This window comes from Kogia breviceps, chromosome 4 (assembly GCF_026419965.1).
Source record: "Kogia breviceps isolate mKogBre1 chromosome 4, mKogBre1 haplotype 1, whole genome shotgun sequence".
In the NCBI taxonomy this organism is placed as follows: Eukaryota; Metazoa; Chordata; class Mammalia; order Artiodactyla; family Physeteridae; genus Kogia; species Kogia breviceps.
In genome coordinates, this window is record NC_081313.1 from 42,606,468 (window position 1) to 42,626,888 (window position 20,421).

Sequence of the window (20,421 nt, forward strand, 5' to 3'; positions counted from 1 at the left end):
AAGCCTCGGGCTGGTGAGTGCTGGTCGGCACCAATCCTCTGCGGGAATCTCTCCGCTTTGACCTCTGCACCCTGTTGCTGGGCTCTCCTTCGCGGCTTCAGAGCTTCCCCCTCTGCCACCCGCAGTCTCTGCCCACAAAGGGGCTTCTAGTGTGTGGGAGTCTTTCCTCCTTCACGGCTCCCTCCTACTGGTGTAGGTCCCGTCCCTATTCTTTGTCTCTGTTTGTTCTTTTTTCTTTTGCCCTACCCAGGTATGTGGGGAGTTTCTTGCCTTTTGGGAGGTCTGAGGTCTTCTGCCAGCTTTTGGTGGGTGTTCTATAGGAGAAGTTCCATGTGTAGATGTATTTCTGATTCTCTGTGAGGAGGAAGGAGATCTCTGCGTCTTACTCTTCCGCCATCTTTAAGCCGTCTCCTGTTTCTAGGTATTTTTTGATTTCCTCTTTGATTTCTTCAGTGATCACTTTGTTATTAAGTAGTGTATTGTTTAGCCTCCATGTGTTTGTATTTTTTTACAGATCTTTTCCTGTAATTGATATCTAGTCTCATAGCGTTGTGGTCGGAAAAGATACTTAATACGATTTCAATTTTCTTAAATTTACCAAGGCTTGATTTGTGACCCCCAAGATATGATCTATCCTGGATAATGTTCCATGAGCACTTGAGGAAAATGTGTATTCTATTGTTTTTGGATGGAATGTCCTATAAATATCAATTAAGTCCACATTGTGTCATGTATCATTTAAAGCTTGTGTTTCCTTACATATTTTCATTTTGGATGATTTGTCCATTGGTGAAAGGGGGGTGTTAAAGTCCCCTACTATGATTGTGTTACTGTCGATTTCCCCTTTTAAGGCTGTTAGTATTTGCCTTATGTATTGAGGTGCTCCTATGTTGGGTGCATAAACATTTACAATTGTTATATCCTCTTCATGGATCGATCCCTTAATGATTATGTAGTTTCCTTCTTTGTCTCTTGTAATAGTCTTTATTTTAAAGTCTGTTTTGTCTGACAATGAGAATTCCTGTTCCAGCTTTCTTCTGATTTCCATTTGTATGGAATATCTTTTTCCATCCCCTCATTTTCAGTCTGTATGTGTCCCTAGGTCTGAACTGGGTTTCTTGTAGACAGCATATATATGGGTCTTGTTTTTGTATCCATTCAGCCAGTCTGTGTCATTTGGTGGAGCATTTAATCCATTTACATTTAAGGTAATTATCGATATGTGTGTTCCTCTTATCATTTACTTAATTGTTTCGAGTTTGTTCTTGTAGGTCTTTTCCATCTCTTGTGTTTCCTGCCTAGAGAAGTTCCTTTAGCATTTGTTGTAAAGCTGGTTTAGTGGTGCTGAACTCTCTAGGCTTTTGCTTTTGTCTGTAAAGGTTTTAATTTCTCCATCAAATCTGAATGAGATCCTTGCTGGGTAGAGTAATCTTGGTTGTAGGTTTTTCTCCTTCATCACTGTAAATATGTCCTGCCACTCCCTTCTGGATTGCAGAGTTTCTGCTGAAAGATCAGCTGTTAACCTTATGGGGATTCTCTTGTGTGTTATTTGTTTTTCCCTTGCTACTTTTAATATGTTTTCTTTGTATTTAATTATTGATAGTTTGATTAATTTGTGTCTTGGTGTATTTCTTCTTGGATTTATCCTGTATGGGACTCTCTGTGCTTCCTGGACCTGATTATTTCCTTTCCCATATTAGTGAAGTTTTCAACTATAATCTCTTCAAATATTTTCTCAGTCCCTTCTTTTTTTTCTCTTCTTCTTCTGGGACCCCTATAATTAGAATGTTGATGCATTTAATGTTTTCCCAGAGGTCTCTGAGACTGTCCTCAGTTCTTTTCATTCTTTTTTCTTTCTTCTGCTCTGCAGTAGTTATTTCCACTATTTTATCTTCCAGGTCACTTATCCGTTCTTCTACCTCAGTTATTCTTCTATTGATCCCATCTAGAGTATTTTTAATTTCATTTATTGTGTTGCTCATCATTGCTTGCTTCCTCTTTATTTCTTCTAGGTCCTTGTTGACTGTTTCTTGCAATTTGTCTATTCTATTTCCAAGATTTTGAATCATCTTTACTATCATTATTCTGAATTCTTTTTCAGGTAGACTGCCTATTTCCTCTTCATTTGTTAGGTCTGGTGGGTTTTTACCTCGCTCCTTCATCTGCTGTGTGTTTTTCTGTGTTCTCATTTTGCTTATCTTACTGTGTTTGGGGTCTCCTTTTCACAGGCTGCAGGTTCGCAGTTCCAATTGTTTTTGGTGTCTGTCCCCAGTGGCTGAGGTTGGTTCAGTGGGTTGAGCAGGTTTCCTGGTTGGGAGGACTAGTGCCTCTGTTCTGGTGGATGCGGCTGGATCTTGTCTTTCTGGTGGGCAGGTCCACGTCTGGTGGTGTATTTTTGGGTGTCTGTAGTTTATTATGATTTTAGGCAGCCTCTCTGCTAATGGATGGGGCTGTAGTCCTGTCTTGCTAGTTGTTGGGCATAGGGTGTCCAGCGCTGTAGCTTGCTGGTCATTGAGTGAAGCTGGGTCTTGGTGTTGAGATGAAGATCTCTGGGAGATTTTTGCCATTTGATATTATGTGGAGCTGGGAGGTCTCTTGTGGACCAGTGTCCTGAAGTTCATTCTCCCACCTCAAGAGACATAGCCCTGATGCCTAGCTGGAGCATCAAGAGTCTTTAATCCACACAGCTCAGAATAAAAGGGAGAAAAAATAGAAAGGAAAGGAAAGGAAGGAAGGGAGGGAGGAAGGAAGGAAAGGAGGAAGGAAGGAAGAAAGGAAGAATGAAAGAAGATTAAATAAGGTTGGATAAAATGAAGTTATTAAAATAAAAAATAATTATTAACAAGAAAAATTTTAAAAAGTAGAAAAAAAAATGAAAACAACAACAACAAAAAAACAGGATGGTCAGAATCCTAGGACAAATGGTGAAAGCAAAGCTATACAGACAAAATCTCACACAGCAGCACACACATACGCACTCATAAAAAGCGAAAAAGGGGAAAATAATAATATATCTTGCTCCCAAAGTCCACCTCTTCAACTTGGGATGATTCGCTGTCTATTCAGGTATTCCCCAGATGCAGGGCACTTCAAGTTGACTGTGGAGATTTAATCCGCTGTTTCTGAGGGTGCTGGGAGAGACCTCCCCCTCTCCTCTTTGTTCGCACAGCTCCTGGGGTTCACCTTTGGACTTGGCCCCACCTATGCGTGTAGGTCGCCTGAGGGCATCTGCTCTTTGCTCACACAGGACGGGGTTAAAGGAACAGCTGGTTCAGGTGCTCTGGCTCAGGCCGGGGGAAGTGAGGGGTATGGATGTAGGGCGAGCCTGCGGTGGCAGACGCCGGCAGGACGCTGCACCAGCATGAGGCATGCCGTGTGTTCTCCCGGGGAAGCTGTCCCTGGATCCCGGGACCCTGGCAGTGGTGGGCTGTACAGGCTCCTGGGAGGGGAGGTGTGGACAGTGACCTGGGCTCGCACACAGGCTTCTTGGTGGTGGCAGCAGCGGCCTTAGCATCTCATGCCCGTCTCTGGTGTCCATGCTGATAGCTGCGGCTCGCGCCCGTTTCTGGAGCTCCTTTACGCGGTAGCGCTCTTAATCCCCTCTCCTTTCGCACCAGGAAACAAAGAGGCAAGAAAAAGTCTCTTGTCTCTTCGGCAGCTCTGTGCCTGTCTCTGGAGTTCCTTTAAGAGGCACGCTTAAGCCCCTCTCCTCCGCCCCAGGAAGCAAAGAGGGAAGAAAAGCCCTCTTGCCTCTTCGGCAGCTCTGGACTTTTTCCCGGACTCCCTCCCAGCTAGCCGTGGTGCACTAACCCCTTCACGCTGTGTTCACGCTGTGTTCACGCAGCCAACCCCAGTCCTCTCCCGGCTTCCCACCAAAGCCCTAGCCTCAGCTCCCAGTCCCCGCCCGTCCCAGCGGGTGAGCAGACAAGCCTCTCGAGCTGGTGAGTGCTGGTCGGCACTGATTCTCTGTGCAGGAATCTCTCTGCTTTGCCCTCCGCATCTCTGTGGCTGCGCTCTCCTCTGCGGCTCTGAAGTTTACCCCCTCCGCCACCCGCAATCTCCATCCACGGAGGGCCTTCTAGTGTGTGGAAACCTTTCCTCCCTCACAGCTCCCTCCCACTGATGCAGGTCCTGTCCCTAATCTCTCGTCTCTGTTTATTCTTTTTTCTTTTGCACTACCAAGGTACGTGGGGGAGTTTCTTGCCTTTTGGAATGTCTGAGGTCTTCTGCCAGCATTCAGTGGGTGTTCTATAGGAGCAGTTCCACATGTAGATGTATTTCTGATGTATCTGTGGGGAGGACGGTGATCTCCGTGTCTTACTCTTCCACCGTCTTCTCCCTCTCCGAGCCTCCACAGATATTTGAGTATCATATGACGTACTGTGTGGTCTGTGAGTTCTGAGATTAGGATGACACATTCCTCCCGCTAGAGTGGTGTCTCTTCCTCCTGCCTGCTGATCCCTTGGCCACAGGGAATCTGAAGCGCCCATGCAGTAGCTCTAGCTTACAGTTCAGTAATACTCTTCCTGTTTTCTCTGGTGGAACCATTCTCTCTTTGGGAACCAAGACCTCCAAAACTGCAGAACCTATACTTGTAGTGGGGGCAGGAAGCACAGATTTCCCTTGTGGGGCACTGGAAGTAATAGATGGTATGTGGGCCACCCTTGCTTGTATCCCTTGGTTCACAGACCCATGTACCACATGAAGATCTTTGATTCCTACTGAATGATGTTCCATACTCATAAAGAATCACTTCCAAGCTGTCCCTTTAGCTGTTCTTTCAGTGGACAGTTCCAGTTTGTCAGGCTGGCAACTTCTGGGTGTTGTGGTATGATATGGACCCCATGGTTGTGCACCTGCTGCAATACCACCTTTGCTGAAAGTGGACCCCCTAGTCTGATAGAATGTTATGTTGTGTCAAACACTATCAATTTGTATTACTTATTAGATGATTTTAAAAGTCTTTGTATAAAGTTTAAAAGAGCTCTTTACTGAGGAAAAAGTCTAAATCGTAATAAAGCATTTGGCCAGTTGCCAGGAATTTTTTCTTACTTAGTGGTACATAAAGCATAGTTTCTTGGGCTTCCCTGGTGGCGCAGTGGTTGAGAATCCGCCTGCCGATGCAGGGGACACGGGTTTGTGCCCCGGTCCGGGAAGATCCCACATGCCGCAGAGCGGCTGGGCCTGTGAGCCATGGCCGCTGAGCCCGCGCGTATGGAGCCTGTGCTCCGCAACGGGAGAGGCCACAACAGTGAGAGGCCCGCATACCACAAAAAAAAAAAAAAAGAAAAAGAAAAAAAAAGAAAAAAAAGAATACTTTCTTATATTTAAATGGTGTCTTAAATTTGAAATGGGGTATCTACATTCCCATCATCATCTTAGGTAATTAATACGAAGTGGGTAAATACCTACCTAATTAGCAGGTAATATTCCTGCTGCCTATCTATTATTTTTTTTCAACAAAATAATTTTATTTCTGGGACTTCCCTGGTGGCGCAGTGGTTAAGAATCCACCTGCCAATGCAGGGGACATGGGTTCGAGCCCTGGTCCGAGAAGATCCCACATGCCGCGGGGCAACTAAGCTTGTGCGTCACAACTACTGAGCCTGTACTCTAGAGCCCACAAGCCACAACTACTGAGCCCACGTGCCACAACTACTGAAGCCCGTGCACCTAGAGCCTGTGCTCCGCAACAAGAGAAGACAGTTCAATAAGAAGTCCGCACACCGCAACAAAGAGTAGCCCCTGCTCGCCGCAACTAGAGAAAGGCTGCACTCAGCAATGAAGACCCAACACAGCCAACAATAAATAAATAAACAAATAAAATTTTGTAAAATTTATTTTTATTTATTTATTTCCTAATATGTGGCAGACATATACATCCAGTACATACTTATCTTGGACATTTATTCACAGATAACTTCCAAACTACAACTGTCTTGATATTTAAGCAGGAACTAAAAGTTATCTTAGTTGATATGAAAGATGCTTTTAGATGGATAACAGTATGGATATATTGGATTGGTCACAGCAGAATTTGATTGATTAGTTCAATAAATTTAAAGCTTGGAAAAGTTACTACTTTTGCATCTAATGCTTTCAGACGAATAGGATGCAGCAATATCAACTTGTATTCCAGAGAAATTTCCTTAGTTTTCTGGTGATGGAACCACTTATCCACATCTGTTGGTATTGTGCAGGCAGATTCACATAGTGGTGGTAAAGCATCCACAATGGCTCTGGCAGCATCAGGATCACACTGGAAGGGGCTCTCAAACACTGTGGTATTCATGCAACTGATTCCTTTTCCATCAGTTTTCTTAGTCACTAATGCTCTCCAATAGTCATGAGTGCTTTTAATAATATCAATTGCCAAGTCCTTATCTTTAAATTCTGCGTTGAAAGCAAACTGGTTCTCAGGTTTTCCGTCAGGAACTTTGTATCTTCTAACCAGTCCACAGTAGCTTCCAGGTAGCCAGGTTTCAGCTGCTTGACATCATTAATACCATTATAATTGGCTGCATCAGGATCATCCACATTAATGGCAATGACTTTCCAGTAGGTTTCCCCTTCATCGATCATAGCCAGTATGCCCAGAACTTTCACCCTGATTATTTCTCCTCTTGCACATACCTTGCTTCCAGTTTCACACACATCAATTGGGTCATTGTCACCACAGCAGCCAGTGTGTTCATCATTATGTCCTCTGTCTTCCCAAGTCTGAGGGATGGCACCATAGTTCCAGATATATCGTTTATAAGGGAACAAATTTGCAACATAATGGAGTTTTCCTTTTATCATATCTTGTTTAATTGGGTTTAAAAGATCCTTTATAGCAATCTCCATTTTTGCATTCAACCAGCGTGGTACTTCAACCACCATGTGGAACACATCCTTATCTGCATAAATTGGAATATCATGAAATGGCGATATATTTTGTCCTTTTTCATTTTTGAGGAAGACTCAGTACTCGAGGGTGAAGGGCGCTGTGCGCTCCTTGCTGCTGAAGCCGCTCATGATGCCGGAGACCAGCCACCACTGCTACAAAGCCACTCTATTTTTTTTAATTTTAATTTTTTTGGGGGGCTGTGTTGGGTCTTCATTGCTGCACTCGGGGCTTTCTCTAGTTGCAGCGAGTGGGGCTGCTCTTCATTGTGGTGTGCGGGCTTCTCATTGTGGTGGCCTCTCTTTGCAGAGCACGGGCTCTAGGCGCGCAGGCTTCAGTAGTTGAAGCATGCAGGCTCTAGAGCACAGGCTCTGTAGTTGTGGCGCACCAGCTTAGTTGCTCCACGGCATGTGGGATCTTTCCGGACCAGGGGTTGAACCTGTGTGCCCTGCATTGGCAGGCAGATTCTTAACCACTGTGCCACCAGGGAGGTCCCATCTATTTTTTAAATTTACCCTGAAATAGGAAAGTGTTCAGATATTGGCCAGCCAGGCCAGATGGCTAATGTATACTACTGTCAGTCAGTAATATTTGTTGAGGACTTTTTATGAGCCATATTTGATTATAAGCCCTGGGGCTATATGATGAATAGGCTAGAGTTCCTGACCTTGAGTTGTTTATATTCTTGAGTTCCTGATGACTCCTCAGTTGCTTTACTATCTGCATTTAAATGTTACAAGTTGCCTGTTCTGTCTAAAGTCCACTTTTTTCATTCTATGTATTCACTGAACCATTGAAGCAAGCATCCATTTCCTTGGCTTGCACTTGTACCTGTTTACTCTCCCAAACTTATTACCTGTGTTTTTTTGTTGATTGAAGTATAGTTGGTTTACAATATTATATTAGTTTTAAGTGCTCAATGTAGTAATTCAGTGTTTTTGCAGAGTATATGCCATACAAAGTTATTATAAAATATTAAGTATATTCCCTATACTGTACATTACATTTTTGTAACTTATTTATTTTATACCTAGTAGCTTGTAACTCTTAATCCTCTTCGCCTCCTTTACTCCTCTCTCAGTCCCCTCCCTTCTGGTAACCACTGGTTTGTTCTCAGTATCTTGTGAGTCTGTTTCTATTTTGTTATATTTGTTCCTTTCTTTTATTTTTAGATTCCACATATGTGAAAACATACAGTATTTGTCATTCTCTGACTTATTTCACTAAGCATAAAAATCTTCAGGTCCATCCATGTTGTTGCAAATGGCAAAATTTCATTCTTTTTATGGCTGAGTAATATTCCACTGCATATACATATACACCACATCTTCTTTATCCATTCATCTGTTGATGGAAACCTAGGTTTTCATATCTTGGCTATTGTAAATGATGCTGCTGTGAACATTGGGGTGCACATATCTTTTCAAATTAGTGTTTTTATATTCTTTGGATATATACGCAGGAGTGGAATTGCTCCATACAATAGTTCTATTTTTAATTTTTTGAAAAACTTCCATACTGTTTTTTATAGTGGCTGTACCAATTTACATTCCCACCAGCACTACACAAGGGTTCCCTTTTCTCCACATCTTGCCAACCCTTGTTATTTCTTGCCTTTTTGATAATAGCCATTCTGACAGGTGTGAGGTGGTATCTCATTGTGGTTTTGATTTGCATTTCCCTGATGATTAGTGATATTGAGCATCTTTTCATGTGCCAGTTGGCCATCTGTATGTCTTCTTTGGAAAAGTGTCTATTCAGGTCCTCTGCCCAGTTTTAAAAATTGGGTTGTTTGTCTTATACTGTGAAGGAAACCATGAAGAAACACAAGACAATGTACTGGTTAGGAGAAGATATTTGCAGATGATATGTTCCATATGGGGTTAATATCCAAAATATATAAAGAACTTCTACAACTTAATATCAAAAACAACCCAATTATTACTTGTGTGCTGAATCTCTCTCCTCAACTCCAGACTTTTAGATTTAACTCTTTAGGATTGTTTTTCCTCTTAGATGAATTACCAGTAACTCATGTTCATCAAGTCCAAAATTGAACCTATTCTTCAGCTCCCTCTTTCCTTTCCAGTTTTCCTTATTGGCATCATGGTCTTTGGAAGCCAGAGTCCTTTGAATCATGTTGATTCCTCCCTCATACTCCTTTAATTCTGCCCTTCAAAAGTGTTCAACTTGGCAGTTAAAATATTTCAAATTCGTTAGTTTCTTCTCTATTTCCCACCTTATTTTAGGTCCTTTTCAGTTTCCCTCTGCTCATTGGTAGTAGCTTTCTTTCTAACCTGTCTCCCTGCCTGTAGTTTCATTTTTATGCTGGTAAAAATTCCAAAACAAAGTCTGATCTTTATAGCCATTTATTTAAGATAAACCCTCCCATGTCTTTCCATCTCCACAGACTAACCAACTTTCAAATTCTTTTACACAAGACAATTTCTGCCTCATTTGTCACTTTTTTACCTGGACTGATGTATTTCTGGCTTATTTAGACTATTTACTATTGGCCACACAAGCCAAATTCTTTTCCTCCTCATTATTTATCATTGTGTCATCTTCTGCATTGAGTGCCTTTCCCTAGTCATAATTGTTTCATATTCTTGCTTGCTGCTTCCTTAGATCAAGCTTCAAACTTGAAGACTCTTAACAGATATCATTTCATCCATTTCCTGTCAATCTTGTGAAAGAATCCTATATCTTGTGAAAGAAACTATTTAAAAAACTTTTCACGTTTCTTGGAATATAGTATGGTTCAATAGATGTTAACTTTTGTAACACTGGATTATTACAGTAAATCATTAAATAATTAAAGTATGTAAATACTAAACTATTTAAATGTTTTAGATTATAGTAATTATTTTTTAATATATTTATGCTACCTGATATGAGCACCTCAGAGGCAGAGACCATCATATTCATCTTTATACACCCAGTGACTTGTACCATGTATGCCTGACACGAGGCACTCAGAATATGTTTTCATGAGTGTAAAGGATGATTGACAATTAAGACTTGCAGGTGATCTCAAGGTTTGAGAGGGTTCTTGTTTCTAGAGGTCGTATATCAACAGTGTTTTTCTTTTTCTTTTATGGCAAGAGAACAGATGAAGAGAGAGAAGCAGCAGTGATTTATTAAGATTTGAACTATTTTCTTGATATGCTAGGAAGTGGCTAGAAAGTAAGGGACTGCTACATAGGAGAGTATGTACATGACTGCTACATGACCTTCCCTTTTTTTCCTTCCAAACTTGCTCTGTAATTGGCAGTTTCCTTTCTCCCTACTCCATGTTCCTGGTTGATCTAGAGCAGGGCTTCTTAATTGTGTGCTGTCAGTGAGTTGTGTGTGTGTCAAGATGATGATACCCCCAACCTTTGGGGTGAGCCTCCACAACTTGGTGTGGCCCTGGCCCCTAGGCTCTTCACATCTCATTTTTTTGCTCAATTATGCTGTACAAATATTATCATTTTCTATGTTTGTCATGTTACAAAAAGCACTGACTTATGATTGGTTTGCTCCTAATAGTGCATTTGAAGTATGTTAATTTGACAACTAATATTTTCAGGAAACAACTCCTAGAAATAACATACATGAAAGCAGTGAATGAAGAACAGAATTTTTGTTGTAGGGTTATATTTTAATTTTTAATAAAAAAATTCTTGCTTATAGTCTGATACTTAGCATACTTTTAAAAATTGTTATATACACGTTTTATATAGTTTTGTATGGTCAACACATCCACTTGAAATTACTTATCTATAATTTGACACGGACTTTTTCACTAGTAGTTGTTAAGTATTTTGCAAAATCTTAACATTTAATACTGATATTTGAAAGTAGTACTTGGATGATGTAAGTATCCACCTTCTCTTATAGCTGTTATAATCTGGCTTATTAATATTGAAGTAACACTTGCAGGAATTCAGTGAATCTTATGAGTATTAATGGAAGAGGATAAGTTAAGGAATACTCTCTTGTCTTTCAAGGTTGGCTGGGGAGTTTTTAAAGTCGAATTATTTGTTTGTTGCTGTTGGACAAGTGGGTGGAGCATGTAGAGATGTTCAGCAGACCATTCTCCAAGTTGGCCAGCACTCAAAAAGAGAAAAACTTGTCGAAATTCTACGAAACATAGGTACCTTACATTGATAAAATTATCTTTTGTTATGATTTTGATTTTTACAAAAATGACTTTTAGAAATGACTTTAAGCATTATTTGGCATAAATTAAATAAATAAGTTTTCACTGTTTCCTCTTTCTCTAAAGCTCTTTTTCTATGATTCGATTTTTTGGATAAATGATGTAGCAGTATAATCCTTTGTACTCCATAAATGTTAAAAATAGGAAGAATTTGAGACTTTGTTTGAACAGTGTTTGACAAAAAATTATTCCAGCAGAAATACATATTTTTTTGTTTTAGAAAATAGAAAGGATGAGTAACATATCTTTACATCAAGCCCTGTTTACTCCACTAAAAGTGAAATCTTTGTTGTATTTCTACTTCCCAGTTTTTGCTCTCTAAGGCTTCCTGTATTCGTAGTTCAAAGAATTCAGGAGATAGAAGGGACTTTAAAGATCTAGTTCTGTTCCTTCACAATGATGATGAGAAATCTATCCCTTTCCCCTCAAAAAAATTTTTTTTTCAATAGAAAGTTGTATTTCTTTGATTGAGATAGCTTTAGTTTATGCCTTGAAATAAAATTTTCTTATATGGCCTTTTAATACCCTTTTGTTACCTTACAGGCTAAATGTACTTACATGTGTCTGTTCTCCTCATCCTCCATTTGAGTAAATCTATTTCAGTTTGAATGTCAGTGTTGGGACTGGGGAATGAAAAAGCAGGAAGCTGTCTCATTTCCAACAATAAGGAAAAAAAAAGGTTGTTTTGTAAAGCACTCTTTAAAGGTTTCTAGTCTTCAGTTTTCTCCTGAGTTTTATATTAAAAAACCCTTAAAAACCAAATACTCATCTTGAGTTTGAGAAACATTATTTGCTTCATGATATGTATCATAACATATACTCTGGCATGCAAAATAAAAATAATAACTGCTACAGGCCACATCTGTTCTGATTGTTTTACATGTGTTAACTCATTTAATTCTCAAAACAACCTTCTGAGGTGGGTTTTGTTATCCCCCATTTTAAGGATGAGGACACTGAAATACAGAGATGTCAGGTAACTTGCCCAGTGTAAATTGAAGTTCCATTGTAGCAGGAGATAAGCAATATATGGTTTTACTGAAGTTAGAGCACATTTCTAGTGTAATTACCTTAAGACTTTAATACATGAATTTGTGGAATAAAGTTTGAAAATAATTCTACTGAAGAGAGTGTTTCAAAATGCTGAGATCAGTGTATAAGCACTATTGGTATACTTCTGTGTTATTTAAACTGTTAAATGTTTAGTAGTTTAGAGTTTATTATTCTCATCTTTTTTTTTTTTTTTTTTTAACTTTGCATGGAAATGTCATGCCATATATCCTAGTGTTGTTTTTTGGTTTTTTTTTTTTTGCGGTACGCGGGCCTCTCACTGTTGTGGCCTCTCCCGTTGCGGAGCACAGGCTCCGGATGCGCAGGCCTAGCAGCCATGGCTCACGGACCCAGCTGCTCCGCGGCATGTGGGATCCTCCCGGACCCGGGCACGAACCCGTGTCCCCTGCATCAGCAGGCAGACTCTCAACCACTGTGCCACCAGGGAAGCCCTATCCTAGTATTTTACATATTTTTGTTCATATAATTTATCTCTTTTTCTAATCATTGACTTAAATCTGCTAGCTTCCCTCTTCTGCCTTTAAAATGTGGTTTCATTATTTCATAGTAGTGTACCATCTGCCTTTTTCATAATTTTAAATGAACAAGTATCAAAGGTTTTATTGAGCTCATTAATTACAAAGGGAGCTAGTAAGATGTTACAGCCAATTCTAAGGAGAATTCAAAGAACACATTTATGTTTATTTATTTTTATGTTTTTGGCTGTGTTGGGTCTTAGTTGAGGCATGGGGGATCTTTCGTTGTGGCACGTGAGCTTCTCTTTAGCTTGCGGGTCTTCTCTAGTTGTGGTGTGCGGGCTCTAGAGCACATGGGCTCTGTAGTTTGCAGCATGCGGGCTCTCTCATTGAGGCGGTAGTTGTGGTGCTCAGGCTTAGTTGACCCGTGGTGTGTGGGCTCTTAGTTCCCCGACCAGGGATCGAACCCGCGTCCCCTGCACTGGAAGGCGGATTCTTTACCACTGGACCACCAGGGAAGTCCCCAAAGAACACATTTATGTGTAGGATATCAAGAAGGCTAAGATGGATTTACAAATAGATGCAAAAGTGATCAGTATCCACAAAGCAATAATCAATTACATTTGAGGGAAAATTTTCCTTTGTATTTTTATTGATAAGAATCATTTGCATTGTTCTCAGTTGCAATAGAGGTATAAAAAAATAGAGAGTAAAAGGCACAGACAACCCTGAAGGGTGTGCTCGTCAGTGATCATCTTTGCTCTTTTCTTGAAAAACAAACACACAAATGGTTTATATTTCTTGGTCACTATTACTCCAAGTGTAGTCTCAACCACTTATGTTAATTATTACTTTTAACCGTAGTAACTTCTATTTCAGAGAGTAAACTAGAGGCAGGGATGGACAGTTGAGAGATGTCATACACAAACATTGTAGCTGACTACCAGAGCTCATGAACTTTCTATACCACACATATATCTTTCTACACCACACATATTCTTTTACACTTAAAGTAGCAAAATTGAGTAGGTTCATTAATATGACTCAAAGATATTGCCTCTCTATAGTATATGAAAAATAACAAGCAAAAGGACATAAACTTATGTTTAGTAATTAATGTTTGAGAATTCTATCCTATATTCAGTGATTATTGAGTTAATTAACTCAATATAGTCTACTATTTTAAGTTATCTAAAGCCAAAGATCTTGGAAATTATCTTCCAGATGACAGTATACAAAACGGTAGATAGTGTTGAATAGTCAGTTTAGTTGAACACAGATTTATATTTTCATACTCTTAAACATTATGGAGAATATTAGTTATTTTGACTGGCAAATCTCTATACATTAAGAAAAACCCAAGTAAAATAGGATACATGTTTGTTTTCTACTTAACACTGATAAATTCAAGAAAGTACATTTGTATTTTTAAAACCAAGTAAGTTAGTCTTGTTTACCAAAGATTTCACTTAATTATGGGAACTTGGAATCTTAAAATATTTCTGCTTTAGCTCCTGTAGGAAGAATTTTTTTTTAAGTTTAATATAGTTAAAATATTATGAGTCAGTTTCTTTATTTTCCAGGAATTTTAGGAATATTTATCTCTATAAATTCTCTAATTTATCTCTGTAAACCAATCAGAATTGAGCTCCTTTAAGAGACTTTATAATTTGTTAATACTCTCCATAGAGTATTAACATAATGATTATACATAGTGGTGGATAAAGCCTTTTCTGAATTATAGATACATAAAGAGCTTATAGCTTCAGTTCTACCACTTCAGCCACAGGTAAAGAGTAAACACAGGAATACAAAAAATTGCAATCTAACTACCAAAGCTCGAATTCTTTTTAGATTCTTAATTGATTTTAGATCACAATGGACTAATAGTCAAAAGGGGCTAACAAGATGAATTATTTTTCACCCAACAAAATATGTAACTGTAATGCATTAATCCATTTACAAAGATCACCAGATGGTCTGCTCATAAAACTAAATTTGCATTATTGCTGCCACCAAAGAGGTATAGCTTATTGTCTGAAGGAGAAAAAATACCAAATCAGTAGAGGAAGAAAACTAGAGAAGTGTCAGCGGAGTTAAATTTTTATTACCCTTTGGGATTCACACTGGGAACCAAGAAAAGATGAAATCGAGGCTTTAAGCTGCACAGTAGCATTAGGTATCTGACTATCAGATTTATCAGTTTTGGCATTGGGCATCTTGTTGGATTGAAAGGGAATTTTTGATAAAACATAAAATCATTACTCTAATAAATAAAATGACTATGTCTCAAGGATGTAACTCATTTATTACTGTAAGAATCACTTGCTCTATTGATTTTCTACCTGGTTGTCTAATAGATATCTGTGATTTATTGATAATTAAATATCACCCATAAACCTTCCTTTCTTGCAGTCCTCCTATCTCACTTAGTGTTTGTTCCATTCTTCCAGTTGCTCAGACACAAAATCTCAGGCATCCTTGATTTCTTTCTCCAGTGTACACATCTGATCTGTTAGCAGAATCCTCTTGTTTCTATCTAGCATCAAAATATATCAGAACCCATCAGCTGCTCAGTTAAAACAAAGATCAGATCTTTCCACTTCTCTTCTCCAAACCCAGTGGCTTCCCTTCTCAAAGTAAAGATCTTTCAGTGGTTTTCAAGGCCCTTCATGATATGGCCCCCATTACCCCTCTGTCTTCAAATCCTACTGCTCTCCCTTGCTCACCCTATTCCAGGCGCACTTTGTTCGTTACTATTCCCCACACATAGCAGACATGGTTCTGCCTCATTGCCTTTCTTTTTGATGTCCCCTCTGCCTAGAACATAAAAACCACATGGGGATCTCATTTCCTTTTTTTTTTTTTTTTTTTTTCTTTGAGCACACCAAGAACACCCATACCTTGGATCCGATCCTTTATATTTGTTCTTACCCTCTGGCTTGTAATACTGTTTCCTCAGGTATCTGAATAGTTCACTTATTTTAGTAATATCTCTACTCAGATGTTATCTAATTAGAGAGGGTACATCAGTCCACTTGGGCCCTTTATTCTGCTGATTTTTTTTTCCTTTTTAGACTTAATGCATAATATTTGTTATTTGCCTCCCCACAGTGAGTGCAGGGGCTTTGTTTTATTTCTGTGTTTTCAACACCTAGAATAGTTACTGGCATCTACTAGGCACTACATATTTGTTGAATAAATGAAGCCAGCTCATGGGAAGATGGGGGAGTGGGATTATGAAATGTAATACCTTCTTACTTACATTAAGGCTATAAATATCTTTCCTCTCTAACATTTTATAGAAAAGTTCCTTGTGTGAAAAAATCTCTGGCTCATGCTTGAATTTCAACCAATTAAATACTTATAAAATAACAAGTAGATATTCTTTAATGCGTTAAGGCCCTGGGATAATTTTCTGTATATATATATATGATACTTTGGGGATTAAGGGGTTTGAATTAAGAGATAATGTTGGAACATGGGTTATTGTAGAGTTTGTCAGCCCTGGGTTGGATTCCATTATTATGAATACCTCTGGTAGTCAAGGTAGAATAAAAGATTCTATAATCTTGGGAAGTAAAGAACAAAGGCATTTATTTATATAGAGGGAAATGAAGGGCCTGAGACAAATTTGTGGAACTGTTAAGAGTTGGCAGGTAGATATCATTTATCTTTCCCTAAGTCTCTACTTCTTGGTTGGCTTAGGAAGGCAAAGGGCAAGCTGATTTTTTTTTTTAGTCCTAAAGTAGGAAAAAGTCCTTGTCTCTCTATCTGTGACATTCATCCATTCAGGAAATATTTGAGTTACTATTACCTATTAGGCCTGAGTCTAGGTGCTAGGAATACAGTGGTGGATGAGACAGTTTCCTACTCACCCTACCCTTTTTTTTTCTTTTCCTAATTTTGTAGTTTGAATGTTAATCATTATTTCATTGTCTTGTAGGAGATGAAAGAACTATGGTCTTTGTTGAAACCAAGAAAAAAGCAGATTTTATTGCCACTCTTCTTTGTCAAGAAAAAATATCAACAACAAGTATTCATGGGTGAGTAGATTAATATGATTTCCTAGTAAGGAGGTAACTTCTGTTTGTCATTTGTTAAGAAATGTCAGTATATATAACTAGTATAAAATCCTAGAATTAAGATCTCAAGATCTAAACTGTTATTCTTCATCTTCATTTTAAATTTTTATAAGAACCATGTGGTGAGGATGGGCGAGTTAAAGGTGTGTCTTAGACTCCTTATTATGAGGATTGGTAACTTCTCAAGACATCTCATTTAAAAGGCTCTCTGATACTTAGATCTAGGTGTTTCTTCAGCTGAATCTAATCTTTCTGATAAATCAATGAATATATAGAATTCAGAGATTATGCTTTTTAAAAAGCGGTAATTTTTGAGGTGGCATTCTGATCAAGTAGTTGTATATTTTTTGTCAGGACTAGAAAGAGATTATTAATAGGTAAGATTTGATGTTTGTCATATTTGAGTTTGTATTTTGGCTCTATGTATTAGCTGTCACCTTACCTCATCTGCAAATGGGGTTAATTGTCATAACCTCAAAGTATTATTATGAGAATCAAATTAAATTATGACTTGAAAGGAATTAGTATAATACTTGGTATGTAAGAAGTAGACATTAATGTTAAATGTTGCTGTATTTTACTGTTATTAAAAAGAAATTAATGTGTAGAATTTCAGTGGTTCTTTTAAATAATTTTCTTAAGAGCTGTCCTTATACATGCTTTATCTTCTTTCAAGTGATCGAGAACAGAGAGAGAGAGAACAAGCCCTTGGAGATTTCCGCTGTGGAAAGTGCCCAGTTCTTGTTGCTACTTCAGTAGCTGCCCGAGGGCTGGATATTGAAAATGTTCAGCATGTTATCAATTTTGATCTTCCTTCTACCATTGATGAATATGTTCATCGAATTGGGCGTACTGGTCGTTGTGGAAATACTGGCAAATCTATTTCCTTTTTTGATCCTGAATCAGATAGCCATTTAGCACAGCTTCTAGTGAAAGTACTGTCAGATGTAAGTTTAAAAATTTTTTTTTTCTAGATGTTGTGGGTAGGAGTTTATTAATTAATTAATTTATTTTTGCAGTGTTGGGTCTTTGTTTCTGTGCAAGGGCTTTCTCTAGTTGTGGCAAATGGGCACCACTCTTCATCGCGGTGCGCGGGCCTCTCACTATTGTGGCCTCTCTTGTTGCAGAGCACAGGCTCCAGACACGCAGGTTCAGTAGTTGTGGCTCACGGGCCTAGTTGCTCTGCGGCATGTGGGATCCTCCCAGACTGGGGCTCGAACCCGTGTCCCCTGCATTAGCAGGCAGATTCTCAACCACTGCGCCACCAGGGAAGCCTTCAGTTTTTAATTTTTAAAACTGAATGGATAGTGTTCTTCCCTTGTCATTGAAAGCGGACATTTTATATATATGTATTTTAAGGAAAAGTAAACTGTGCCAATCTTTGAGACTTTATGCATGTTGTATATGAAGTTAATTTTTTCTTTTAAAGGCTCAACAGGATGTTCCTGCATGGTTGGAAGAAATTGCCTTTAGTATGTATGTTCCTGGCTTCAGTGGTAGTACGAGAGGAAATATGTTTGTATCAATTGATACTAGAAAGGTTAGTTGAAGGGAAAAATTTAGAACTTGGCTTTTAGTTATTCTTTGTAAATGTTGTGCTATTGTGCAGTAACTATAACATTCAATAATTTATGTATTCCATTATTTTCTTACCTGGAAGAATAGTTCTTTAAAAATTTTATATACATATTATATAGTTTTGGTCTTAAAGGTGAGGAGTTTGAGATTTATGCTCAGACACCTTCCTTTCCCAATTCTGCTGGTATTTTAAATTCTAATTTGGGATCTTCTGAGATTTTTGTAGGAATTCTCTTTATTTTTTGAATTCTGACCACATTATTAAGTAAGAAAGTAATAGAGATGTGGTTGCATATCTTTTCTGTTAGTTTATAGGCAATATCATTTTTATATAGAAACAGCATACTAATCATTAAATATTTATGCTTATTCATTGAAGTGAAGAGCTTTGTTTTTCCACTTGCCAAAACTATTGGCTTAAATTTTTCTTGAAATCCTCTGTGCATTTAGACTTTCCAGGTTTATACAGACCTTTTTTCAAATGGATTGGATTCAGTTGGAATGAAATTTTTTATATATTTGGGGAAGACATGGTGGAAAGCTTGAGTCTCTGCTCTCAGTCTAGGCAATGTAACTTTAAAGCTACATAAAATTAAATGTTTGTTTGTTTCTTTTTTTTAAGAATTACCAGGGCAAGAGCTCTTTGAATACAGCAGGGTTTTCTTCTTCACAAGCTCCTAATCCAGTAGATGATGAATCATGGGATTAAAGCTAAAACAGCCTTCAAGTTTGTGGTACAGTTTTGATGCAGAGAAGAAAATAGTTTTGATTTTTGATTTTTTAAAATAGAAGTATGAAACCTGACACTCTTGTTTCTCCTGTCTTCTGTTCTTACTCCCACACTTAAAAAAAATCCTTACTGACTAGTTATGTGAAATGCTAAAAGTTACAGTGTTGCAGTTACTGATACAAATGGTGTTAACTGGAAAGATTAAAGTATTCTAAATGTCTTGCTTATTTTTATTGTATTCTTCAGGGGTTTTAGACATATTTTATGTCTAAATGCTATGTCTTAGTATAGTGTTTATTAATCATATAACAAACAGGACAAAGGATACACTTTTGGTTAAAAATTATTGGGTCTTATTTTTACTTAAAAGGAGCCTTTAAACAGTAGTGAGTCACTGAAATATAATGACATGATTTTCGTGACACATAGAGTGAAAGACAAGCTTTTAAAAGTAATTTTGATTTTATATCATCAGATATGTGATGAACATAGTTAAATGTTTGCAATGTGAGCTCTGTACTCAATGATACAACTGTTTGTACTTACACTATATAGACATTCCTTGAAAATAAAGGATGAAACTCTTTTCCTCCTAAGTTTTCCAACAGCACTTTTAATTTTTCTTGTTACAGGTCATAGTTCTCAACTCCTGTCTTTTGAAATTTTATTGAGTCTTGTGAAACCAATGAAGTGAACAAAAAGTCATATAAATTGAATATGTGTAATATACATTAATACACAGATGTAATAATGTCATTCTTTGAACTCAAACTATATCAATAAAAAACATTGCTGTTCACTGTTATTTCTTGATATTTTAATACTGAGGGAAAGAACTCTGTTTTTTTCATTTACCATTATATATCTTAAACTTACTATGTCTAGAATGTAAGAAATTCTTAATAAATCATTAAATGAGTGAACCAAAACATTAGGACATAAAACAAGTGAGATGTAAATATTTAGGGGGACAAAAATAATCAGTTTCAAAAGTATGTTTTTATCACTTAAAATGTCCAAAGCAACATTTCCCCAACATATATGTCTTGTTACAGGAATTTGGTTAATAAATGAGGCAACACATATGAAAAGAAGAGTGGGATATTCAACAGATTCTGTTGGGATAACTAGTTAGATGCCTACCCCATGCCATATTAATAATCAGCCCTATGTGAATTACATAAAAAATTACAACTACAGAAAAATACAGTTAAATATTAAACCTTTGAATTGGGAATGAGAGTTGACATTAAGCTCAAAGGACAGAAATCATGATGGAAACAACAAACATTTGATCACAAAAGAATTAGTTGCTTATATCAAAAGGTAGTAGACAAGGAAAAGTATTACTGTGACTACAGTGGATTATCAGTGTATAGTTATTTATATGTGTATGTTTAGGAATTCTATTA

General features: G+C 38.0%; 1 protein-coding gene and 1 pseudogene across 1 annotated transcript in view; one reads left to right on the forward strand and one right to left on the reverse strand.

The window, feature by feature from the left end:
• DDX4 (DEAD-box helicase 4) overlaps positions 1–19,813 on the forward strand; it is a 108,297-nt gene extending 88,484 nt beyond the window's left edge. The window contains exons 18-22 of the mRNA XM_067030976.1: positions 10,879–11,024; positions 16,563–16,662; positions 17,378–17,648; positions 18,131–18,241; positions 18,902–19,813. Of these exons, the coding sequence (XP_066887077.1) occupies positions 10,879–11,024; positions 16,563–16,662; positions 17,378–17,648; positions 18,131–18,241; positions 18,902–18,988 (715 nt within the window). The 3' untranslated portion in view covers positions 18,989–19,813. The remainder of the gene's footprint in view (positions 1–10,878; positions 11,025–16,562; positions 16,663–17,377; positions 17,649–18,130; positions 18,242–18,901) is intronic.
• Positions 5,994–7,017, reverse strand: LOC131755012 (inorganic pyrophosphatase pseudogene; annotated as a pseudogene).
• Positions 19,814–20,421: the final 608 nt, after the last annotated feature.